Here is a 26,619-nt window from a genome sequence, read left to right on the forward strand (position 1 = left end):
GGTCACGACCCCAAGGTTGAAAAACTCATATAGCAGATAAGACAAAAGTATTTGGCCACACCAGATATATATATATATATATTTTTTTTAAACCAGATCTCAGAGACCAGTGCTAAAAGTGTATTAAATTTCCATTTGCACACATTAGGTCACTGTGAAGTGTTCAGTGACTTTCAATATGGCACTTTGATAGAACATCACCTTTGCAATTAAGGATTTTCTTCCCTGCTGGACATTCAACAGTAAGACTACATTAGTATCTGCATGTTCAGCAGATTTTGGCTAATGTTGGAAACTCAGCCCCATTGAGATGATATGAGATGGAGAAAACAAACCAGACCTTCCAATCACTTATCAATACTCAACAAATGGTCAGATTCCTACAAAAAAAAAAAAAAGTACGTAGAAACTGTAGTAGCTGCAAAAGAGAGACAAACTTTATATTTGTTTCAATTATTTATTTTTATTGTGGAATGAAGTTTAAAAAAAAAAAGAAGTTTTGACTCGCAATCACTCACAACAGGCTGACATGTTTTATCTTAACAAAATATCCCACACTTACAGCTTCCAGTCACTGCAGTGTGTGAATGACTCCCACAGTTTAGAGCAGCAGGATTTATAAAAAGAGAATTTGAATGAAGCAGCACCAGGTTTTTAATCGGTCTAGATTTAAATACTGAAAGTTTGACGGCATTTGACAGTTCCAGACGTGTGGATGGAATAAGTCATTTCTTAGTTTTCAGGTTCATACAAACTTTGCAAGATGTCAAGAATTTGGACGATAGGTCACCAACCATGTTTTCTGTACAGAGGTAAAGTCATTTTCGTGTGTGTGTTTATCTTCATAGTACAATCCATGTACATCGATCACTGTCTGCCAACACCTGCAGAGACAAACCTGCAGAGGGGAGAAAAAAAAAAAAATCAAACTTTAGATTTTACTTACAGTACACTGTGTAATACACATAACAGTAAATCAATGTACAATATTAAATTTGGGAATCTAAGTTCACCCAAATAATCCAATAACTGACCTCGATGCAAAGCCTCGTTGGTCAGACGGTTGATGTAGTTGTTCTCAGGAAACAAAGACTTCATGACGGTGTTAACGCACGACTTCCTGTAGAAGCTCCAGACATTCCCACTAATAGAGACAAAGGTCAAACATCATCAACATCAAAATTATTTTAACAAAAAACGACAGATGATGAAACCAAACAAGACCAGTTCTCAGTACAGTCAATAGTTCTCAAATGATTAATGTACTTAATATGTTGAGGTTTCATTTATTCAGACAACTGTTCCTCAGGAAATCCACTTTGATCTCCCGACATGTTTCGACTGTCAACTGCCAGTCTTCGTCAGAGGCATCTGCAGATCGCTTTGAGGTTTCCTTGACTTATAATTCCAGCAAGATTCTTCTGGTCTTCTTTTTGAATAATATGTTAAGGTTTAATTTACTCAGACAACTGTTCCACAGGAAATCCACTTTGATCTCCTGACATGTTTCAAAGGAAATATCAAAGCGATCAGCAGACACCTCTGACAAAGACTGGCAGTGGTGGTCAGGTGAATTTATCCTTTTCACACTCTTTTCACACTCTTTACATGTTTAAAATACCCTTGGATCCACAAATCAGGACAAAAAAGAAAAAAAGAAAAGACAAGATAATAAATAAACATAAGTAACTTATGTGCAATACATCCTGCAGTAACATGTTCAGTGCTGTGACAACAGAAGTTACGTTTTGTATTTTTGGACTGTCTAGTAGAAGCTGAAAGTGAAAGTGCAAAGAGTGGGAGCGGTCGTTTCAAATGGAAGCAAAACAACTTGACCCTTTAACGATTGGCTTGTAATGTGTGTGTTGTTCTCATGACTTTGCGACAAGTCGTTTTTACATGTGTTCAGATAAATAGGCATTAAATGTAATGCATTAGGTATTTATATTGTGTCTGACTGTGGGACAGAGAAGTACACTTATTAGTTTTCGTTTGCATTGGTTCAGGTTTGATCCAATGTATTGTTAATCTGCCTCTAAAATTCTTCTTGTTTCATAAATAATCCTCCCAATCTATCCACGACAGCTCGCTGTTTCCCCCTGAAACTAAATCTGCTTTGAACCTGACTGCTCACCTGTCCAGGATCTGAGGAGCTTCCCTGACCATGTTTGGATAGATAGAAAGATAAGTGTGTGTGTGTGTGTGTGTTTACCTGCTTTGATCTTTCACCTCTGTCAGTTCTCTAATACCCATAGTGCAACACACACCCGTGTTTAGGTCCCAGCTAACCAGCAGACTGGAATGGTATGAGTTTTGCCTGAAAACAAACAGCACAAAGAGCGAGTGTTGACTAACTATGAACAGGTCATGTCTACGACAGAAGAGAGAGAGCGTTACCTGCATCGCTCTACATCAGTGGGAGAGTAGGCCAATAGGAGCACTCCGATGTTCATCAAGACCGTGTTGGCTTCTGGACACACCTGACGTACACAAACAAACAAGATCTTCATTATTTATTATTATTATTATTTCTACCATTTGATGGATGTGATGTTTGAGTTTGACCTCCAAAATCACCACATCGTAGTCACTGAAGGAGCAGTAATGTGGTGCCCAGGGAGCTTCAGTCCTGATGACCTCATTGATGAGGAACTCAAAGTCTAGAAGCAGCTGTTCTACACACACAGTCTGAAGAAACACACACACACACCAGCAACCACCTTAAAGTCCATGTAAAGCAGAAATACATGTGTGTTATGAGTTTGTCACACCATGGAAACATGTTATTAACCACAGAGCCAAATGTGAAAGATGAAAAAAATCGCTGAGTATACAAAATTAAATTAGGTCTCAAAATCATGGAAAAACTAGCACTTTCCTCTGGTGGCGTGGAACCACGCCCACGCCCGGGAAGGGCTCTCGATCAAATGACGACCCCTCTATCACCCGAGAGCTGCTATCCAAGACTTGAGAGCGAGCAGGAAAACCACTGAAGCTAATGTGCTGAATACATTTCTACGCTTCAGCAGCAGGGTGGGGTTTACACAAATGATGGCTCCGTTACGTAACGCGCCTCTGATTTCTGACCCGCCCATTAAATCCTGATATTGATATTAGCAGGTTGTCCTTAAACATAATAATAAAACTAAATGTATTATTTTTGATCCAAAAGCATCAGATACCGAGGCTTCTTAATTTATGGAAGGAATTCAGTTATCTATAGCTAAAGATAACACAAAAGTTAAAATACCCAAAATGATGGCAGTTTTCCACACGGTAAATCAGTCACTAAATCAAAAGGCTTTGTATATAATGTATAACTCATTGATTGTTTTGTACCTGACTTATTGTACTGAAGTGTGGAGCATTGCCTGTAAATCATGCACAAATTAAATTTTCTTTTACAGAAACGAGCACTGAGAATTATTAGTGGAAGTGGATACAGGGAACATACAAACCCAATATTTATACAGCAAAAAATACTGAAATTTCATAATTTGTTCAAATAGAATATTTTAAAAACCATTTAAAAAAATCATACCCACAAATCTGCAGAAAATAAATTAAACATTAAAAGAGAAAGTAATTATAATTTGTGAGGAATAGTAAAAAAAACCCAAATTGAGAACAGTGACAAAAGAAAGTGAAATACATTTCAGTTTCGGGGTCAGACTATGAAACAATCTAAATGATCAAGATCACTAAAAGAATGTGAAATGTATTATGTTGCAGAAATATGAGACAGAAGTGTAACTGCATCCTGGTTTCAAATGAGTTTGCCTTTGTTTAATGTAATTATGTTTTTAAGAAGAGGCAGATATAATACGTTTTACTTGTTTCTGCTTCTTTTCATTCATTTTTTCAATAGTGGAGGAGAAATTAGTTTATTGTCTTGAATGAAATAAACAAACAATTTTCAGAGTGAATTCTTTTTCAACTTAGCTATAGTGGGAAGTTATTTGATTTTGATGGAAATAGAACAATTAAACAAACACTGAACACTGTACAAACACAAACCTGTCTGCCATGAGGCCTGGTGATCCGCTGCAAGTTTCCACCCTTCAGATCAGTGACTGTGAACGGTAGCTGCATTTTCTCTTCCTCATGATCTAATAGAGAGCAACCAAACATAAAGGGTTAAATATTGTCAAACTGGTTGAGTCCTTTTGCTAAAGAAGGAGAAGAAAAAATAAAAAAGTGTTTCTCTTCATTCTTTAATTGTCTCTCACCCTCTGTGACTGGTTCTGCTGCTTCTGGCTGTTTGAGACCATAATGCACCTGTGAGTAGCACACATAACCAGGCTCGCTGAGGCCGACGTCCTGAGAAGACGACGGTGGTGATGACGATGATGATGATGATGATGATGATGAAGGTGGAGCAGGCGTCGCTCTTTCCTGTCGTTCTCCTGACGTTGATGCTCCAGGTAAACTAGTCAACCTCTCCTCCGTCTTCCATTCTTTACAATCCTCTGCTTCTCTCAGAGTCTCTGCATTGGTCCCTTTGTTTTCTAATGTTCGCAAAGCGTCCGTGTCTTTACTTTTATCTGCATTTCCCTCTCCGTGTTGTCGACCTTCTTTCCCTACCTCCCCTGCGTTTCCTCCAGCCTGAGCTCGCCTAAAAAGCTCAGCGGCGAACTCACGGGCTCGCATTGCTGCTTGTGATTGGCTGGGAGACGATGGAACAGGAGCAGGCGGGCTGGTTGGGAGTCGACTTTCCAGAGATTTTGGAGGTGGGGATGAAGAGGAGGATGACGATGATGACGTAGAGGCTTGGTTTGGTCGTGGTAAAATCTTTGTGTAAAGGATCTGAGACAGCTCACCCTGTTTACCTGCAGGAGAAAATAAAAGAACCAATCAGGCCTTAAAATGACTCAGAGTCAAACAGTGGACAGCATTTGGCAACTCAAGCACAGTTTAAGTAGTGTTTTTGTTAAAAGTGGACATAGCTGTGAATGGTTTACGTCTGGATTTAAAAAAGGCTCCATATGTGACGGACTGAGGCAGGATAACACTCTGCAGGCCTTTTGGCAACAAAAGGTGTAAAAATGGCTTTCAAATGTTTCCAAATCTTTAGCCTTAATCCCAACAAAAAACATTTTAGCTGTTGATCAGAAGAACAAGGTTCCCACACTTTTTTCATGAAATGTTTTACCATTTTCCATGCCAGTATGCAGCACTTTCACTTTTAAGTAACGCTTAACATCTTTGGGGTTTAATATATTTTAAACATTAAAATCAAATAGACTATAAATATTTCCAAAACAGTTAAATTATTCAATGACTTTTCAAGATTGGAAAATTTAATTTTTCAAATTCCGTAACTTTTCCAGGATTTTCATGACCGTGGGGATCCTGAAAGAAGCTAATTCAATGGGAGAACAGTTAAAGCAGCCTTTTTAAAGAATAATTCTGACTCATCACTGGTTTTCCTAACAAAACAAGTCAGACTAGCGGTGTTGAAAAAAATCAATTTGGCGATATATCGCGATATTATGTAGTGCGATTCTCAGATCGATTCTAAATGCATCCATATTGATTTTTTATTTTAACCAGGAACATCTTTTCCACTGCAAGAGACATTGTAACTACACAAAGAAGTGCTGAAACCTGAGCATGTTGACCAGCTTGTGTTTTTTCAATAAAATCTAAAGAGAAAGTATTAACTTTCTGCATTTATTTGTTGTTCTAGGCATAAATACCTCAGTTAAGTTGCACTAAAGTCATGTTGCACTAACGTCAAAGTTGGTTTAAAGCCACAGGCAGATTGTATGTTATTTTTTTATTTTAAGTTGTTGGCAGATGGCATGTTAAAGCGTATGTTTTGAGTGTAAAATATGCCAATAAAATATATTTCATACATAATGTTCTCATGAAGGTGTACACATTTACAGATTAGTTGTTTCTTAAGTCATATATATATATATATATAACACAAAATCGCAATAACACCTTATACTTAAATATCGGGATATATCTTCAATCTTTCAGAATCTGGTGTCAGATTTCAGATAGTCATAGTAGAAAATATTCTGTGGGTCTTTAAAATCAGTCAAAATGCTCAAAAACGGCTGGCACTGAATGAGTTAAACTATCAGACCTTTACGACTGTATGTTTCCAGCAAATTAAAACTTTATATTTTCCCAATGAAATAAAAACCAAACAATAACAACAACCGAAAAACAAAAAAATAAAAAGTACATACTACAGTAACGTCTGTAGTAATGGAACAGGGGTGTTCCTTTTTCTCTACTCTCTTTTTCTCTCATAATAATTGCTGCAATGTGCCTCTTAAAGGTGCAGTCTGCAACTCTTATAAATGTCTGTCATATTTGCTAAAGCTGTCACTATGTAAAAAAACCTTTACATCAAACTAGCAGTTTGTGTGAAAAAAAACAGACTCATTGAGTCCCCCTGCTGCTCCTGCAGCCTTTGGCAGATTGCCAGAATGCACCGCGACCGAGCAAAAAGAACCAATCAGAGTCAGGATTGTGTTTGATGAACTGTCTGACAGCTATTGCTCACAGGCCCCACCCCTTTCCCGGGCTGGAGCGCTGTCTTTTTTACATGTTTTTTTATGTGTTCATGTGCGCGCAGCAGCCTCCGTGTGGCTGCTGTAAGTGACACTGTGTTGTTGCTGCTGCAGCTGAGGTTTGTACATATATATATATATAGAGAGAGAAGCGCTGCAGTAATATGCTTTTAACAGAGCATGTTATATTACTGTGATGTTGCTGTCAGACTAACGTTAGCTTGTTAGCTCCTCTGAGGGAGAGACTTTGAAAAGTTTGGAGGCAGGGCAAGTGAGCAGCGGGGAGGGGGGGAACTGAAAGTTGTGGACTGCACCTTTAAGACTAAACCAGACCTAATCGGTCTCACAAATTTTAACTCGTTTTTCCAAATCTTTTAGAATATTAAGAAAATCCAGTCTCATGGAGTAAGTTAACTTTTCCATCACATACTGTATATACTGTGCATAACTTCAATCCAACCTTTGGTACCTCCTCATTCATCACTTTTATCAAAAATATCTTACTCCTCTGATGTGTTTTTTTTTTTTTTTTAATGTATTGATACATTTATTCGAGTCTTTTGGGCCTTTTCTTGTGTTGCAGGATGGCAGCAACATCATATGTTGAGTTTGTCCAATAGTTGAACATAGACATGCATTGCTTAGGTTGTTTTGCAGTTTTCGCAGCCGCAACACAAGAGCAGGGCCAAATATTCATTTAAAGCTGCAGCAGGATTGCAGATTAAACAATATATCGTTGTGTCATAAACTTATACTCACCAGTCAGTGAGATACTGCAGGCCACTAAAGCATAGCTAGTGTTAACCAGGATCACCTGGTCCTTCTTCACCTGAAAGGCAGGCTGGAAGGTGGGGAACGGATACACCACCTGATATTTGCTGTTAAGCACATATCCGTGTTCGAGACACTCGCCCCAGCCTAAGGAAGGAAAAACTATGAAGCCCCATGGTGCAGAAAAAAGTAAGAGTCAGGTTTACGTGTGTGTGTTCACCTGTGCGGATAGTGGAGGCAGATGGAATTGGGCAACAATGAGTACAAGGTTTAGCAGGAGGCATGGATGCTATGGTGATGTAGATGTCTCTGTTGTTTTCATCAGTCATCATCAGATTCATTAAAACTGAGCTTGAAGTGCGAGTGCTGAACATAGAAGGACAACAACAAAAAATCAGTTTTAGTGTCCCATTTAAAAATAAAGACAAAGTTATTGATTAAGTAATTAGCTAAAGCAGTGGTTCTCAATTTTTTTTGGCTCAAATATCCCACTTTCTCTTATTTCTGAATTCAAGTACTCCCTTTCTCTAACTTTTGAATCCAAGCACCCTTTTGTCCATATTTTGCTCAGAATTCTGTGACCATGAGGACAAAGAAAGTAACTTTGGGAGAAAGGTTAAAGCAAAGAAAGAAAAAAAAACCCAACTTAAAATCGTTTTTATAATAAGGTTGTAATTGAATAAATGATCTCACTTGAAGCCAAAGATGACAATTTTGGAGCGATCGTTTGGCCACTCGCATATAGTCAGGTACAGGTCAGTGTAGATTTCCTCGCCTGCAAATAACTGCAGACGATGGACCTGAAGAGAAAAGCAAAATTACAAGTAAACCCTCTATACATCTATATACTGTATATACATATAAGAAATTGTATTTTTTAAATTACATGACTTCTTCTTACTTGTTTGAGCCTACTGTGGAGGTTGAACTCCCACCAATAGAGACGATAAGTGTAGAAAGGGAAATAATCATCCTCCCCAGAGTCTCTGGTGTAAGACAGAACGTAGCGTCCACATTTGGTGAAGCCAAGAAAAATGTGTCTGGAATGAAAAAGGAAAGTTATAGCTATAAATGCATCTCAGTCAAAGCAGAATATAAATGCTCTAAACCAGTGGTGTCCAAACTACAGCCTGTGGGAGAAGATGAATAAAAACACAACAATTAAGGCCCCAACTATAAAACGTGTTGGTACCCGCAGTTCCTGGTTCTAACAGCATGCAGATCTGCCAAATGTTGAACAAGGGATGTCCTGAATGGATCAGAGTTGATCTTCACTAAATTTCACGATCAGCGGATCAGGAAAATAGAACCAATAACCAGCTGATCCTCTCCATATGAGCTGGAAAACACTAAAACAGAGGATAGCTGTGGTAGCAGCTTTACATATAGGAAACTTTCCCTCTGTGTAGAAATACGTTAACGTTGAAATTACATTCCAGCTGTATACAAAACTACACAAATACACAACTGTAATTAGGAACTGGGCGATATGAACCAAAACACATATCTCAATATTTTTTCTCAAAGTGGCAACATACAATATAAATCTCTATTTTTAATTCAAATAAAGTCCAACAAAAAAGACAACTCTGGGTTAAATTTTCAAATGCTAAATACCACACAGACACATTTATTAACAAACAGCTGCACGATATGTGCCACATCTGGCTTTTTCTCCCTTATGAGACAGTATGTGTGAGTGAGTTCTGCAGTGTGGCTTGTTTAGGGACAGGTCTGGGTTAGAAAGATCTCAGCAATCCATCTAACTGGGTGATTCAGTGAGACTCCAAAAAATAGCATTTTAATACATAAGAAAAACCATATATATATATATATATATATATATATATATATATATATATATATATATATCGATATAGGCGATATTGTAATTTCCTATATCGTCAAAATAGAAGGCCTAACTGTAAAATATATGGCCAGCACTTCACCTTTTTTTCTGTATACGGCCCTCTGTGGACACAGGTTAGACGCTCCTGTTCTAAACCTTTAAAGTGAATATAAAGTTGACCTGCTGCTCTGAAAGAATCAAGGTGATAAAAATGGTGGCGCATTAATGAAAAAAATGACTAGTTTCTTTAAGCACAAATGAGAGAAACCACAAAAAAAAATTCCGATGATGCAGCTTTAACAAACACACTAAACAAAAAGTTACAACCAGTAAAAGTTCAGGCCTTATATAAACTAAAATCATTGGCATATCTGCCTACATATTGATTTCAGTTTTTGAAAAGCCATTTGTCCTGTAGAGCCAATTTCCTAAAACGATTCGATTAACAAGGTTTTGAATTGATTAATAACGATTTTGATTTTGATCCAGTATTGATGTGATCTTTCAATTTTTTTGGATATGAATAAGATGGTTTCAAACTTCTGACTGAAGGGGCAGCTTACCCAACAAAGCTTTGTCGGCAATGTTTGCACTAAATTATTGAATGCACTCTCGCATTAAGCAGGTGCCATATTTGACTTTGCACTTGCCAGACTACAGAGCAGGGGTCCCCAATCCTGGTCCTCAAGGGCCACTATCCAGCATGTTTTAGATGTTTCCCTCTTTCAACACACCTGATTCAAATGATGAACTTATCATCAAGCTCTGCAGAAGCCTGATAACGATCCTGGTCATTTCAATCAGGTGTTTTGGAAGAAGGAAACATCTAAAACATGCTGGATAGTGGCCCTTGAGGACCAGGATTGGGGACCCCTGCTATAGAGCGAGACTACAGGGGTTAGAGCAAAAAATAATAAATTTCGGCACCTATGAATCGATTTTGGAAAATTTCAATGAAATCAATTCAAGATTGATTAAATAGATTTTTTTTACTCAGCTGTATTATCCTGTATTTTTTTTTCTTTCAATAATGCCTTATGATTTCCCGAAGACTGAATAGAATATAAATTTCACATTGAAAAAAAACACCAAGCACAAACCCCGCTCTCAGGAACCCCTCGCTGACAATGCTCTTCAATGGGATGCACACCCGAGGAGGTAATTTCCTGAAAAGGCGCTGAGAAAATCTTCCCGAAAGCTGCATAAAATGAGAGGGACAACACATGCATTAGAAACACAAACTCTTTATTCGTTTATAACCACTGGACTGTCAATGATAATGATACATTTAGTGGAGAAACTCAGGAAGATACATTGGTCAGTCAAGGTTCTAAGTTTTTTATTGTCATTCTCAAGTTACCATAAAAACCAAATTAGTTTCTCGGGACCAGCAGCATACAATACGAGATAGTAACTCGGGCCTGAGATAATCAGTGGTTTAAAGTAGAATGCCTGTTTACATCGCGTATCACGGTAAAGCCGTCAGAAGGCTGTAGAACAAGAATGTGGAGGAGTTTGCTGAAAACAATTTGATTTTCGATGAATTTTGGAACAATACGCCTGTACAGTACTGTTGGTGTGATTTGAGGTGTACTTGAATGCACCATGAAACTCCCGTCGGCTTTGCCATAATACGCAATGTAAATGGCCCGAGTATTCAACTTCATGCACGTGGCCATGTAGCCTCTGTAGTTGCTCTTGGGGAACTGCAGGTGCTGACCCTGACGACTGGTCTCACTGGGGTCTCACGAGCTTTCCGTGCCCCACTTGCCCGTGACATCAGAGCAATTCTGAAGCAAGTCTGACAGAAAACTACCCAGCATGCACTGTGCGTCTGCAGTCGGCTGTCAAAACTGCATCCGTCTGGCTCATCTCGAATGAGCCTATTATACCGACATTCTACGTACATAGCGCCCCTCATTGGCCAGTTTAGGACAAGTGACTAAGACGCTACGTACTTGTACTTCTGTTTGCTATTAATATGAAGATTCTTAAACTACGTTACAGAATAACTAAGCCTAACCCACGTTACAAACTAACTAACCCTAACCGTAACCCTAACTTCTGAAGTGGATTTGAATTTCTTGCCACCATGAATTTGTAAGTGTATCGCTTGTTCAGCCATTTTTTGTCCTTACGGAATGGTCACATGACGTCCGGTAACTTCAACAGCCACGTACGAATAACACTGGGGGTTGTCCGTATGGCTAGCCACTTTGATAAAGATAATAAGCCTTTTCACACTGGAAGTGCGCATGCACAACCTGCGGGGGTCATAGGTCAAGTGGTATAAAAATGCAAACTAGAAGCTGTTTGTGCTATGCGCTGAGATTTTCAGATGACTTTTTGTACGATAAAGGTAGGCCTAATCTATCTGACATTCAAATATATTGCAAATGCAACACTCAGACTGCAGTCATAAGGGGTGTCCTGATCCGATATTGATATCTAATATCGGTCCGATATCAGCCAATATCGGATTTTATCGGACTGCATCTAAAATCTCCGATAAGTTTTTGTTGTTTTTGTCCCCGCCCTCAGTTGTTCCCACCATATCCTGAAAGTATAAAATAACTGAAGTGAACTTCAATTGTTTGCACTTTAAAAATATAACGAAACATCACTTGATCGAGCCTTGTCTAACATTCTACACTACAAAATAAGTAATAAAAGTATGTATGATTTGTGCTGATATTGGACAAGGCTGCAATATCGGTATTGTATCGGAAGTGAAAAAGTTGTATCGGGACATCCCTAGCAGTCACTCACTTATACCGGCTGTCATTGAACACGTTTCAATGAATATTTGCGCTTTTATTAGGCTGGGCTACCAGACTCAAAACGCCACTCACTTTGTTGTTCTTCTTGTTCTTGTGTACACTAGTTAAAATCGCGACTCCTCTGTTATTCGTGAAAGGATCAAACTGAAATTTAGTAGGTATAATCTATGGATGTGTACGCAACGATGCTCGGAGCCCGAATTTCAATTTGTTTTTAATGGACGAGGAGTCGCAAAAAATAGTAGTACTGTGAGATGGTGAAAATAGATAAAGAAGAACAGAATATACTGTATCGCCTATTTCTAATCACTTGAATCTGACCATTATTTTGGCCTTTTTTTTAATGTTTAGAACTGTACATTATACCAGTGCAATAAACCTAGATAACTGTATGAAGCCTAAGCAGTGTAGCCAGGACCTGGATCACTGCTGAAACATCATAATTTAAGGAATCAACGCTCCAATAGGAAAATTAATCAAAATCTCTGTCAGACTCGCTTTCCACACCGTCAGCCATAATGAGTTTATACCACTTGAACTTTGACCTGATGCGGATGAACTGAACCAGTGTGAAAAGGCTTATACAACAAAAATAAATAATAGAAATAAAGAAACCAAGTACACACTACAACAGTAAAAATAAGAGTGCATGTACCAAGGTGGAATTTTTTATTCTTTTTTTAAATACTGAACATTTCATTGACAGTGATAACATTGATTATCACCATCATGACATCTGTTCATACTGATTTTCCTCCTTGAAGTGTTATTGATAAAACAAGGCCAAAATAAGTGATAAATTATTTAGGTTTTTTTTTCTTCATCTTCCTTTTTTATTTTATTATTTTACAGTAATCACTGTATATCGACCTGTCTCTAAGATCTGAGTAATCCTGCTAATTTTAAAGTTGAATAACTTAATATAGTTAATCTTCACACTGCTGCTGTTGTTAGTCAAAGCTAACGCTAACGTCCTTTAATCATTTATACCAAAGGATGATATTTTCCTTACTTAGACTCAACTGTCCGTTATTAATGTTAATGCCAGTCGCAGGCTAGTAAAAACATTTTACATTCATTGACTGTAAGCGACAGTGTCGCCCATTATTTGGAAATGTAGCATTAGCTGATTAGCCAGCTGCCAGCCATTATTAGCAGTAATTGTGCTAGCCGTTCGGCTAGACAGCGGCTAATCACTGGATCTACAGCACTCATCTCAAGCTAAATTAATTCACCGGGCTTCTGTCCTACCTGCCCACGGACAAGAAGCTTGACAACATGGTCCTTGTGTTTTTTTAATGTTCTCCGTTTGCTGTCGTCCTTCCCAGATTTCGAGCTGGGCGCCATTTCCCCCTGAACTGTTGTTCCTCCACCGCACCAACGCCTCTGGTGATTGGTTCGCCAATTCCACTAAACCCCTCCCATTGGTTGGAAAGCCAATCAATCAAAACACATGCCCAAGAGACGTCCAATAAGAAGCTTTAAACTTCTATTACGAAAGCCCTAACGAAACCAAAAACAGAGCCGGTGTCACATCATACTGAGTTCCTCTTAAAATCTCAGTACGTGACTGCTACGTACTGAGATGTACCCGTACTGCGTTATACTGATTAAAAAAATAGTTATTGTATATTAGGTTAACCGCTTTTTACTGCAATGTATATTACAATCATGTTTTTTTGGAAAATAATTTTTTTATTTTTGCATGGAGCTCATTCTTGTCGGTGTCTGGTGATGGCGTGCCCTTCACCATACTTGTCTATCATTTCTTTGTTGCATTGGAACCTCTCCTGCCTCGTATATTGAGCAGTTGTACATTTTTGTACAAGAAAAGGAGCCATTCAGCACTCATCAAGTAACATTAGCTTTGAAATTATTTTTTTTCATCTCAGCACGGCGGAAGTAGAAAAAAAAGCTAAACGGAAGTAGCATAAATTCATTTTCCGGTAGTGCGCATGCTCATAACCGATCTCAGCCCGTGACACCGGAAATCTTCTACCACATAAAAAAATAAAACATAAAAACAATAATGAATGAATCGTGAACGATGTGGTTAGCTTGTAGAATGTATGTATTGCAAAACTAATGAGTAATAAAATGTATTAAATCATATCACCTGTGTGGAATTTAGATTCAGTAAACAATTAGACATAATGCAAGCACTATTACGACTACACACACAAATCGATTAATTGACTTATGTTTGATGAACTTGGGTTTAGTTATTACCAGAGATAATTTTATTTATTTTTTTTAAACCCAGCAAATTTGTGTTGAAAAAACAACATTCTATAGATTGCTTTTCTTACTACAAAAAAAACATACCAGTTTTCAAATGGAATGGAAAAACCTCTTGCGATCATTAGTTTTAGTGTGTGGACTAAAAAGTTCAAATTTTTTTTCTTTAATTTTTTCTCAGACTTACTGAGAGAATAAAAATAATAATAAAAAACAAAGATCCATTATCGAGGAATGTTCATATGATTTTTGTAAACCAATCGTCTATTATATATTGAATTCAATCTATCGTCCCACCCCTTAAAAATATGCTCAAGAAAAAAGCTACACAGACCAAATAGATGAAGTGACAGATAATGGCATTTAGAGGGAAAAAAAGACATTTCACATAATTAGATTTGCCAAAATGGCTACAATGGAAATTACCAAAACACACATAGATGGGGAAAAAAGCAACATGAGCTAATCAATCACAATCATTTTTTTGATGTCAAATCAAAACAGACACCAATTATGAAACTGGACAAACATAGGTATAACTAATCAGGTACCAAGACAAACACCAAAGATGCACAAAAAGACAAACATACTCACAAAATATTTTTATGCACTAAATCTACAGTATCACAATTATCTAATCACACATAGCATTAAAAGGCGATGTAACGAATGGATTACAGGGTGATCAGTGTGTATGATAAACACCATTAAAACACACCCAAGCCAGTTGAATGTTTTATTTAAGTATTTAAAAACAAACTGTAAAAAATTATATTAAAAAAAAAAAAAAATCAACATACCTTAACCTATTGGAAGAAAATAACAGTGAGGCTGTAAGAACCGAATGCAGTCCAGCACACAAACATACTGTACATGCACACGCAACTAATCTGCTTACTGTACAAGTTAGTGCTGTAAAGCCCATTTAGACAATGTTTTCTGTCTGGTAGCATCCAGTGTAAACAGACACACAGGACTGCTTGGAAAATATACTTACACAAAATAAAATAAGAGAACTAAACCATGGTGGGGGCAAGAGGGAAACAATTTACCTGCAATCTACGCAGGGAATGTTTTTCCAAAATAAAGTTACAAAGCAAAAAGTTAAAAAAGAAGACAATTTTTTTGTACAAACATTACTGTAATATATTGAAAATACTGCTAGAGAGTTTCATCCTCAGAAAACTGAAAAAGGAAAACTATGTAAATGTGAAATGATGTTGAAAAGCTGTTGTGCTAGCAAGCGATAACAGATTCTTAATATTTCAAATTTTGAACAAATTCTTGAAACAATCACAAAAAGGTGATTGATGGGGAAAATTCTACTATGAAACAAAAGGTGTTTGTAATGCATTGTTTAATGTGTGGACAAAACACGTTCCTTTTTCTTTCTTTAAAGTTGAGTTTAAAAGACAGACGACGTTTAAAAGGTGAAATGTGGGGGTTAGTCGAGTAAATCGCAGACTTGTTTATCCTTCAGGGCCAGTGTGTACGATTTTAAGGAGATCTGTGGAAATACACGTTTCTAATGAACATAACCATCCAGAATTGGGCACGCAGGGTTTGTGTCAACGAGCCCTTCTTATCTACACAGTGAGCAGGTCCTCTGACAGCCCCCAGTCAAACTGCTTCACGGAGGCCTTTCTCAGTCCCGTGTGAGTATCTCAGTCATTGTGGATGCTTGGAAGGAGATAATGACAGCAGCAGTAGGTTGCAAAAAGCAACATTACTGCAAGATGCAAGTAAATCCTACACACTGCACTGAAAGAGTCAAGAAACAAAACAAAAAAAGCACAAAAGTAGTCCAACGATTCCTCAAATCCAACTTCAGACCAAGTCGATGCATTACTGCGCCTGTAAGAGAAATCAATATATTTAGTTATTAGTCGTAAATACCTGCAATTAGTACGGTAGTATTAGTTTTTCTTTTCTTCTTTAAAACTGGATGGCAACTCTACATACTTTAAACTGTTGGGCTGGGTGTTATACCGGTTCATACCAAATACCGGTATATATTGTCGTTATATGAATTTTTAATATACCGCCATACCGGTGTATTTGATTACACAACTTTCAGAACGCTACGCTGCGCCGCATTTCAGACCGGACACTTTTCAACGTTGCACTTCTAACTAGGAAGGTAAACAGTAGCGCTCTGGTGTTAGTTACAGTGTAAATCATACGTGTAAATGGATAAGAAAGACACAATTGAAAGCTCTGAAGCTGCATGTGAGCAAGTGCCTGGGTGCGCATGCCTCTGCAACAGGAGAACAACACTCACAGACACGGAGGCATGGTTAGCTTAGCATGTCGGCAGTCATACATAAAAAAAATAAAGCAAAGGATCCTAATTTGTAATTCCTAAAACACGGCAATAAGTCCTGGTGGAGCTGCAAACAAAATGCTACCTTATTCACCATAAGTAACAATCACATCACTGAGTATGCAGCATTTAAAGCTAGAAATCAAGCTAATGCTAAAGCTAAGCTAGCGCTGCAAAGAGCCATTGGGCTGCTGTTGCAAACTTGTTTTACTACTAGTGTGAAATTATTCTACAATATTCACTCATCATCACAGTAAAACAGACCATCCTAAGTCAATCTACTGCAGTAATTCCTCTCTAAATTTGTCATAAAATAAGATCTGATTTTCACCAGTATCACAATAGTGGACAAACATTTTTAATAAAACCAATTCCTGACTAATAATTATATGTTTAAAGTTTTTAATTCAACACAAAGCAGAAAAAGTATATGTGAACTGTTAGATTTACAAAGCATAGAATAAATATACAGGGGAATGAGCATAAACCTCACGAGAACAGCTCCACTTTGGCTGCTATTTTACTTTGGACCAATTACACATACTAGTTATAGTTAGCCCTCGTTTTGAAGCAATGACCTAAACAAAATGTTGCCAAAGCCAAAACTGCTGGTAGAAGAAACCACTCCAAATTAAGCAGCAGCCAGTTAATAAAAAGAAGTAGTTCCACGAGAATGAATTAGCTTGAAAATAATAATATCCCAATTACTGAATTATTTACCAGAATTGAATAATTAAACAAGGCAGCAGTAGGGGTTCCAATTTTCCATGATCGTGAAAGACAGATAAAAAAAAAAAAACACAAAAAACAAAATTCACTTCCTGAAACAGAAATATTTTTTCTTATTTCACTTTTTTGCTTTTTAAAAATAAGAAAATAAAACCAAAATTGCAATATGACAGGAAATATACACTCACGTGCATGTTTTGGGACAATATCCTACATTCACACATAATTTTTTCACTGTAAATGGATGATCAGAGACCTATAGGTCACCTCCTCAAATGGAAATGGCTGTATGACATGGACTAAACCCTCACCAACATATTGTGGGACAATATCACGCATTAAACTATATTTCCACCATAAAACTGTAAATATGTGTAACAACTTTAGCAAACGGACAGAAGTCATATCTCGTGTGATTACAGCATGTGCATTCAATGCAAATACAACGAAGAAATAGGAAATTAATAATAATAATTAAATTACCCATATTAAGCATGAATATTTGTAAAGGCAAATTTATTAGAACTTTTCATACACAGGGCTACACAGTTGTTGATGTAGGATGATGATAACTTATCAATTCGTTACCTGTTGTCCCTGTGATGGAGCAGCTCCCTGTCCAGGAGCTCCTCCGCCCTGCCCGTAGTAGGCAGCCTGCTGCCTGTAGTACTCGGCCCAGGCGGCGCTGTAGTCCTGCTGACCACCAGCTGCGGCGTCCCCTGCTGGAGCCACTGAGGCTGGTGACGCTGTACCAGGAGCAGCTGCTGAGCCTCCAGCAGGCTGGGCTGGATTAAACAGTTTCATTCAATCATCTTTCACTTTTTACAGAAATGTATGTTATTAAACTCCCAACTTTTCTGTTTCACAAAAAACAACCTACCATGCCTGAATATTGAGTTAAAAATAAAAGGTAAATTTCAAACAGTCATTTAGTCACACTTACTCATTCCCATTTTCTTATAATACTCCTCCCAAGCCTTGGTGTAGTCTGGCTGACCCCCTGCAGCCTGTGCTGGTTGGCTCTGGGCCATTGGACCAGCTGGAGCACCTGGAGTGGGTGCAGGCATAGCGCCCCCTGGCTGCTGGCCGTAGTATTGTGCATAGTAGGCTGCCCATGCTGCATTGGGGTCTGCGGCTCCTTTGTCTAATGAAGGCAACAGAGGAAACACTAAGAACACAAACACACACACACGAACACACAGAGGAGATGGAATGTGCTCGCTGACCTCTGTACTCACTGGGGTCTTGGGGACCAGGGGCTTGCCACTGCTGGTAATTACCCCCCCACCCCTGAGGACAGAACTGAGGACCTGCACCACTGAAAAAAAAAGACAAAAGGACTATAAATACACTGATGCATAATCCAACTCAAAGTTGCTTTTAATAAAGGTTTATCGGTTGTACTTACGGAGGACCACCACCAGGAGGGCCTGAACTGTAAGGGTTGGGGTTAAATGGACCCATGGGTCCACCAGGGCCACCACCCATTGGGCACAAAGGAGCCTGAGGAAAACATTAGAAAGCTCTCAAATTAAGATTAAAGATTAAAAGATTAATCTTATATATATATATATAAAAACATTGACCTTTCATTGACCTGCCTGTGCTATGTTATAGGATGCACTGGTTTGTTACATGTGCTAACACTTAACAGTCTTCAATGGTCTTGCAGATTTGAGTGATTGTGGCCCAAAATCCTTCAATTTAAACCAAATCTGACTCACTCTTTTGCAATGGCTCCCTATAGCTTTAAAAATATAATGAAATAAAGAATTGTTATTAATGATTAATGACAAATCAAATAATGATAAAACTATTTGTTAACCTAAAAATAAATCATGTTGTGCAATGACTTGACGACCTTCCTACTTCACCTCCTGCAACATCTACAAGACCATCAACTTTCCTGCACCTGTGACTAACTTTAAGTTTTAAATCCCTGGTAAGAGAACTAAACAACAAAAAGATTTTAATTGTCGGTTAAATATGCATGCTTGATATGTGGCAAGAAATTAGCAATTAGAAATTAGCATGTGTTGACCAAATGAACATACGTTCTCAAATTCAAGTTACTTTTTGGAGCCCTTCAAATACATGAACTAAAAAAAAAAATCTTTATATAACATTGTGTTCATGTAAACTGAGATGCAAGATACTGTTTTGTTGTTATTTCTTGATAGTAATTTATCTTATTTTAAACTGTTTTTAAGATGCCATTTACATGATCAATTTAAATCAATCTATATAATTTTAACTGTGTAGAATTCAATACAATGTAGTGTCTTCATTGAGAAGGTATTTTTTTTCTCAATTTTTTCAAACCCACCTCGATCTTCTCCTCGATGAGTTGCTTGGCGTGGTCGATTTGTTGAGGGGAGCCGCGGATAATGAACATTTTGAAGTTGGGGTCTCCGTTGGGCGGCGGCTGACGAGAAATCTCAACAAACGCTCCGGTTTGTTGGTTGATGGCCTTCACATTCTCTCCCCCTCTGCCAATGACGAGCCCACATTTGTGAGCGGGAATTGAAAAGGTCATTTCGTCTCCTCCTCCTGGAGGACCCCAATTACCCTGACCTCTGCCACGCCCTCGGCCCCCGGGTGGCCCCCCTGCTCCAGGGCCAGGAGGACCCTGTGGAATGGAAACGGCATGACATCAAAACTTACTCGAATCATCCCAGATCTCATGATATATTAAGTTTGATATCTCAGCTCACCCCTTGTCCCTCCTCTCTGGCACGGATGCTCTGCAGAAGTTCAGTGATGATGGAAGCAGCATGTTGGCACTGATCTGGTGGTCCCATTATATGAGCGATTTTTTCAGGACCAGTACCATCATCTATCATGAGACAAAATGAAAACATTGGTAAACTTATTAAGACGTTATCCATGTTTTTATCTACTCATGGACAAACTAAAATCCGGCATTAAGACATTTCAGCCAAATCAGTCTTGGTATTTTAGAACACTTGGACAAATTTAATGCAATTTATGTTTCAGTTTAAAATATCTCAAATGTTTGCAGGGTTCACCTGGCTTGAACTGAATCTTCACTCCAGCGTCGCTCTGTATCTTTTTGATCATCTCTCCATTACGTCCAATCACAACTCCGACTGAAGGTCGAGGTACAGCAATCTGTGGTGGATACAAGAAATATCAAGAAAAGAGCTGAAAACTGTATTTCATTTGTTTTTTTTTTTTAAATAAACACATAAGGTGATTACTGATTTGGAAAAACTTGGGGGGTTTTACTCACCTCAATGCCGCCACCACCACTGCCACCGCTGCCGCCGCCGCCTCCACCACCACCACCACCACCTCCTCCTCCTCCTCCTCCCATCCGAGATCCATATTCATTTCTATCTCCAAAACCAGGGTGATCTCTCTCTCGCAGGATTTCATTAACCAAGTCTTTTGCTTGCTTCAAAAACAATACCAAAACATGAAGGACACAGAACAACTAGAAACCAACACCAGAAATCATTCATTATGTCTAAACAGTACCTGCACTTTATAGGGGTCTCCAATAATACGAAGGGGCTTATCGACGTTGGGTGGCTGAGATCCATCCTGAATAAGAATCATTTTAACTCCAGCTCTTTCCTATTGTTACAGAGGTGGAAGACGAAAAGTGTTAAAAACAAGACACTTTACCATGCTTGAACAATAGAAAACTTCTGATAATCGGCTTCACAGAACACCACGAGTCTCACCTGCAGCTGCCTGATCGTTTCCCCTCCTTTTCCAATAATTAGACCGGCCTTGCCTGCTGGAATAATCATCTCTTGCATTGAACCGGACTGACCATTGGCCGGCTCGTGACCCCGAGAAACAATGTCGTCGATAAGTGCCCTGGCTCTCCTGGAAGCAAATTTAAAAAAAAAAAAACAACACAAAAATCAGCTGACTTCTAGCTGCATGAAATGGAGGGTCTTTAGTAGTACATGATACACGATTTTTCCAGGTCCTGAAAGTTGCATGATACAACATCCATAAATCATCAAAGTTTGTCAGGCGTATCATTGTTGTGTTTTCTGTGAAACAGAGCTGAAACGATTCCTCGAATTACTCGATTATAAAAATTATTCAAAGCAAATTCTCTGACTCGAAGTGTCGTTTAATTCACGTCACGTCATCAAAGTTCGTATCACCCGGACTGAATTAATCAATTATTTCTGGCTGACGATGTGGACACCGGTGGAGTGCGAAAAAGGCAGAAAATGTGTAATATGTGGGATCATTTTACGCTTCGCAACACAGACAATGTAGTCCAGTGTAGATGGATCTTGCCCACCATAACAGAACTTTCACGATGCTGCAGCAGCCACTTCAGCAAGTGGAGTCAGAGCCTCCACAAGGTAATGCATTTGATCCTGTATTATGAGTTAATAGTGATGAAATATAAGTAACAAGAGACTAAATAGGATAAAATCTCACTCGCATAACTTTCCGCAGACGAACACACACACGGACACAAAAACACAAGCGGGCACAGACACAAACGGACATGGACACAGACACGCTGATACAGACACACAAACACACGAGGACACATCTCAAAACATATCCTCACCATGCATAAGGTATTTATAATAAAAATATACTCAAAAAACTAAATATTTATATGAAAAACAAGAACAGAAATTGAGATTACAGCTAAAAAGGTCTGATTCTTATTTATAATTATTTTATTTACATTTATTTTTTTTATAAATTGTATACATTGTGTACCTGTTTGGCTTGATATTTTATTTTATATTCATTCTTTGTTCTCAGGTAGGTAATTTGCAGAAGGTACAATCCTTAATTTGTAATGTTGTATTGTATTAAGACAAAACTAAGGCCAAATGGCCTTTACTATTTAAGTTAAAGTTTGTATTCATAGTTTTACAGTAAGTTGACTTAACTGTATTGTTATCTAATTGTTAGTACTGGCATTTATATACACTAAATGGGTAAAATGCAATAAATGGGCTTAGTTTTGGAGCCAAATGTTGGAGTTGGAATAAATACCTGTTTTTTTTTTTTTTAGAAATAAAAGCCAAATGCTTCATTTTAGAGCCACATCATTTTCATTATGCATTATTTGTTTTGGTTGCTTAAAAACAAAAAAAATGATCCGATTGATGAAGTGCTAGATTAATCGAGTCCAAAAAGAAGCGATACCTGCAGCCCTACTGTGAAAATTTGTAAATTTGGGGGAAAGCGACAATTACTCAGGAACTAACATTACATAGACTAGGCCAGTGGTTCCCATTTATCTTACTTTTGAATCCAAGTACCCCCGTTTGTCTGACTACAACGTTTTGCTAAAAATTCTGTGAAAAAAAAGATGGATGAATGAGTGATAATCATATTTAAAAATTGTAAATAATTGGTATGAATCTGTATTTAGTGCCTCCTGATTCTCTCATTTAGTGTCTGTTATTTTGTGTTGCTGGTAATAGTAAGTATTTTTCTCTTTAAGTGTGCGTTTTTCGTGTCATTTTGTGTATTTTTTTGTTTGCTCTTTTTTATTATTGAGTATATCTTATTTTGTGGGTTTTTGTTGTCATTTTTGTGAGTTGCTGGTAATATTTAGTAGTATTATAATTCTTAACTAAAAATAAACATTATAAAACCCCATATTTTGATGCTTTCATTTGTTCATTTCCCCCATTCTGTCTTTCTCAAGTAGTGCCATCGCATACCCCTAGGAGTCCACATATCCCCATTTGAGTAACACTGGACTAGGCTATACATAGTTCCCACAGGCCACGTGACCTCCCCAGAGACGCCATCTGTGAGGGCAAGCTTAGAGGCATGCTTGTATTGTTTACCTGCTTTGCTGCATTCTACTCCACAAAAGACGGTTAAAATGTCTTACAAAACCAACACAAATGGCCGGTAAAAAACCCAAAAAGCGATATAGAGATGGTTTAGTTAAACAAACCAGACACAGATACGACAGCAAGACGGAATGTATCAGTATTACGAAGTTTGTCAAACTAAAATACCGCTGACCACAAATAGAGACGGACATTGCAAATTAGCCTTGGCTTTAAATGTTGTAGTGTGGTACATGTTGATTCTTCCCACCACATCAAATAAATGAATAAATGAATACCTTCCAGCTATAATGTACATAGACATTCTAAACTATTTGGTTTGTTCCAAAAGTGCTTATACTATGGAAAACTGCTGGCTTTCAAATCACTCGAGGCGTACAACCACTCCGTGAATGGTTGGATGAAAAATGTGTACAGCATGACGGTGAATGGGAAAGTGCTTGTGAGAGGCAGGGTATGCAAGTAAACAAGGCAATTTATATCATGGATTTCAAAGGGAGGGGAGATGGGGGGACCCCGGTGGGCACCGCAGCTGGGAAGATTCGTGAGAAGGGCCTGGCGAGCGTCCAGAGTCGCCGCCGCCAGCCGCAGAGACCCAGCCCCCTCTGCCCGGCACCGGACACCGCCCCGCGCACGCCGGGTCGCCCGTTTGGGAGTTGGGGGGGGCACTGACACGGCCTGAGCACTGGGTCTCTGGCGGCGGGGAGAGGAGGGCGGCGGAGGCTGCTCCTCCAGCCGCGGCACGAGCCCAGCCCCGCTTCGCACCCTAGCCAGACTGACCCAGCCCTGAGAGCCAATCCTTATCCCAAAGATACGGATCTGACTTGCCGACTTCCCTTATTAAGGAATCCACGTTTAACTGAACTACTATTAGTGCACCCATTAACCCAACACAAAACCATATTGTGCTCTTTTGGCTGCACACAACAATGGCGCCGGGTCAGGAAATGCCCGTATGTTGTGACGTGGAACTATGTATAACTCCAATAGTCTCAGCCATTAATCACTATTGACTACTTCAAGATACCAGCATTAAGCCCTGGTTAGCTTTTGATTCCCTTACCCATACGTCTTTAAGACTATGCTGATAAACCTACATTTCTTGTGATTTGTTGAACTACAAACTGAGAAAAGGGCACATCATTCACATTCAAATTTGAGGACTAATTAGTCAGTGCATTTATTTGCCAATATGTCATTTAAAAAACCTCAAAAATCCAAACACATTTGAGCTACATTGAAAACAAAAAACTGACGATCAACAGAAGGATCACTTACTGTATGGCATCTGGTGAACCTGTCAGAGAAATACTTCTTTCTGGAAGACCAGCACTGTCTGTAAATTCAAAGACCATTTTTTTCTACTTATATCGAGAGCATGATAAGGAAATGTCAATTAATTCAAGTCCCATATGACTTACCATGAGCAATTTGGACCTTGCAGCCAGAGTCCTGTTGTATTTTATTAATCTGTTCACCTCCTCGACCAATAACTTCAGGTACAAAAGAAAAGGTCATTTAAATTTAGTCTTCAAACATGCATCAACATGTATATTAAGAAATATAAAGACAAATACTCACTGAGACCAACCATGGCATCAGGCACCCTGCACTCTTCTGTCATTGTGGAGGACCTGACACTAAAAAAAAAAAACATGGAAAATTAAATGTGCACAAAAAAAACAAGAAAAAGGTTCAAACAGAGAGAATGTAAAAAAATATCACAACCATACCTTTGTTGAGAAAGAGCAGCAAGCTGAGCTCCGATGGCTGTAAGAAAGAAAACAAACAGATGAATAACATAAAACATGGCAGAAAATATATACAGAGGCAAACAAGATGAAACATACATGCTGCAGAATCTCTATCACTCTGTGATGCTAACTTTTTAGCATCAGGTTCATCTGTGGGGGAAAAAAGAAAAAGAAATGGTTACTTTGGTTGTAGGAAAACTGAAATAATCTACGTGCCTGATTTTAACTGTCAAACCTGCTTCCTCCAGGGAACGTTTCTGCGCTGTGAATGGATAGCTCTCCCCTCCTCCGTTGTTGTTGGTCATTGGGGGCATGCCATCTCCACCAATTTTAGCTGCAATCTAGAAAAACATCAGGTTCACCAGTTAGATTAAAAACAATTTAAAAAAAAAAAAAAAAAAAAAAAACAATCTAAAAAAAAGAAAAAATAACTTGATATCATCAATGTTCTAAAATTACAGGGTAATGAATGAAAGAAACATTTAGGTGTAGTATTACGATCAGACAAATATAAATTACAATGAAAACAATATATCAGTACAATATAGTTCTTCACATGTTCCAGTATAAAGTAGTTAATCTACTCTACCAACACTGCCTTGAACTAATGTAAAAAGTCATAACCCTGTTGCACACATTGAAAACAGAGCTTAATACAGATCTCTATTCACTAAAATCACAACAATGTGAATCAATATAGGCCTTTGGGGGGATCTAAAACCACAGAAGCTACATATACCAACAATCAGGATCTGAGGATGTGCTACAGATACCACAGCACACATTCAGAGATTAAATGGAGTCAAGCTTTGAGGAATCAGTGTGGTTAAAATAATGCTAGTACAATATGTAGATAGTCGATCCGTTCATGGCAGATTACAATAAATAGAAAGGTACACTAATGCTATTTATTATGCTACCACTACTATAGCATTACTATTATTGTTGCTATTACTTACACTTTTCCTGCCCATAATGTTGAATTATTACCTTTGATTGTCTGTAAAGTAATAGCAGAACTCGTATTCCTTGATTGTTTGCACAAACTTGACTAAATATAACAGAATCCGATGAGAGACCGATATTAGATAGCTGTGATTCACGATATTAAGTTTAGCGTATTTTTTATAAAAACTGCTTGTCGTAGCTTTACTGGATTGAGTTTACGCATTAATAAGATAATAAAATGTGTTTTAAGAACCGAAAATAGCAGCTAAATTAACGTCAATGAAGTGCATTGTGTACATATTTGGATGAAGCTCAATACCGAGCAGCGTGCAGGACAAATGAATGGCAGGCGCTAGCGGCTAGCTGTTAGCTTCGTAATTGAAGCCGGCCATGGTCAACCAGGCAGGGAATCTGACTCGCTTACCTGTCTGGCTCTTTGTACCGCATCCGCAAATGCGTCTTTTTTCATCCCAGCACCGACTCCGTTAGCTGGCAGAGCGCCGTAATCGGACATAGTGCTCTCACTGCGGACACTGGAGGCGGTCAGTGCGGCTGAGCTGCGCAGCGCAGGAGCGGGAAGCTAAGCAGGAGGGCGGGCCCTCGCCCCAGACACCAATGAAAATGTCGGACACACAGTGTGTCCGATGAACCAATCAGAGCGTCGAGTACAGAGAGCATAGTACTTCCTCTAAAGTCGGATATTAAAGTTCACTGTGCAGCATAAAGCGTGGAAAAACATAAACACCGCCCCTATTGGCTGAAATCAGAACAGTCAGTGAGTACAATTTATTTATAGAGAAGCTACATTTCAAAGAAAAAAATTACAACGTGCTTTAGTGGTTCCAAAACCGGGTACGAGTACCCCAAGGGGC

At 38.5% G+C, this 26,619-nt stretch overlaps 2 protein-coding genes across 3 annotated transcripts; both read right to left on the bottom strand.

Moving 5' to 3' along the window:
* Positions 1-455: 455 nt before the first annotated feature.
* Positions 456-13,355, bottom strand: dcaf15 (DDB1 and CUL4 associated factor 15). Its single transcript, XM_028458929.1, has 13 exons — positions 13,182-13,355; positions 10,251-10,348; positions 8,203-8,341; positions 7,995-8,101; positions 7,522-7,667; positions 7,290-7,448; positions 4,230-4,829; positions 4,018-4,109; positions 2,566-2,688; positions 2,398-2,480; positions 2,213-2,317; positions 1,035-1,144; positions 456-898 (listed from the first exon to the last, which is right to left on the bottom strand). The coding sequence occupies exons 1-13, from the start codon at positions 13,275-13,277 to the stop codon at positions 843-845; spliced, it is 1,914 nt and encodes a 637-aa protein (XP_028314730.1). The 5' UTR covers positions 13,278-13,355; the 3' UTR covers positions 456-842.
* A 1,400-nt stretch (positions 13,356-14,755) lies between these two features.
* khsrp (KH-type splicing regulatory protein) lies at positions 14,756-26,335 on the bottom strand. 2 transcript variants are annotated; one of them, XM_028457383.1, is made up of 18 exons: positions 26,172-26,335; positions 25,035-25,140; positions 24,896-24,949; positions 24,779-24,815; positions 24,627-24,685; positions 24,467-24,538; positions 24,324-24,381; positions 20,931-21,078; positions 20,722-20,820; positions 20,474-20,638; positions 20,250-20,352; positions 19,935-20,056; positions 19,547-19,849; positions 18,629-18,723; positions 18,459-18,538; positions 18,164-18,364; positions 17,809-18,005; positions 14,756-16,022 (listed from the first exon to the last, which is right to left on the bottom strand). In XM_028457383.1, exons 1-18 carry the CDS (start codon positions 26,259-26,261, stop codon positions 16,014-16,016), a joined length of 1,998 nt encoding a protein of 665 aa, XP_028313184.1. In that variant the 5' UTR covers positions 26,262-26,335; the 3' UTR covers positions 14,756-16,013. The 2 variants fall into 2 exon arrangements, with proteins under 2 accessions (XP_028313184.1, XP_028313174.1); XM_028457373.1 differs by having other exon boundaries at positions 18,447-18,538.
* Between the last annotated feature and the right edge of the window lie 284 nt (positions 26,336-26,619).

Source organism: Gouania willdenowi, chromosome 1, assembly GCF_900634775.1.
Source record: "Gouania willdenowi chromosome 1, fGouWil2.1, whole genome shotgun sequence".
NCBI classification, from domain to species: domain Eukaryota; kingdom Metazoa; phylum Chordata; class Actinopteri; order Blenniiformes; family Gobiesocidae; genus Gouania; species Gouania willdenowi.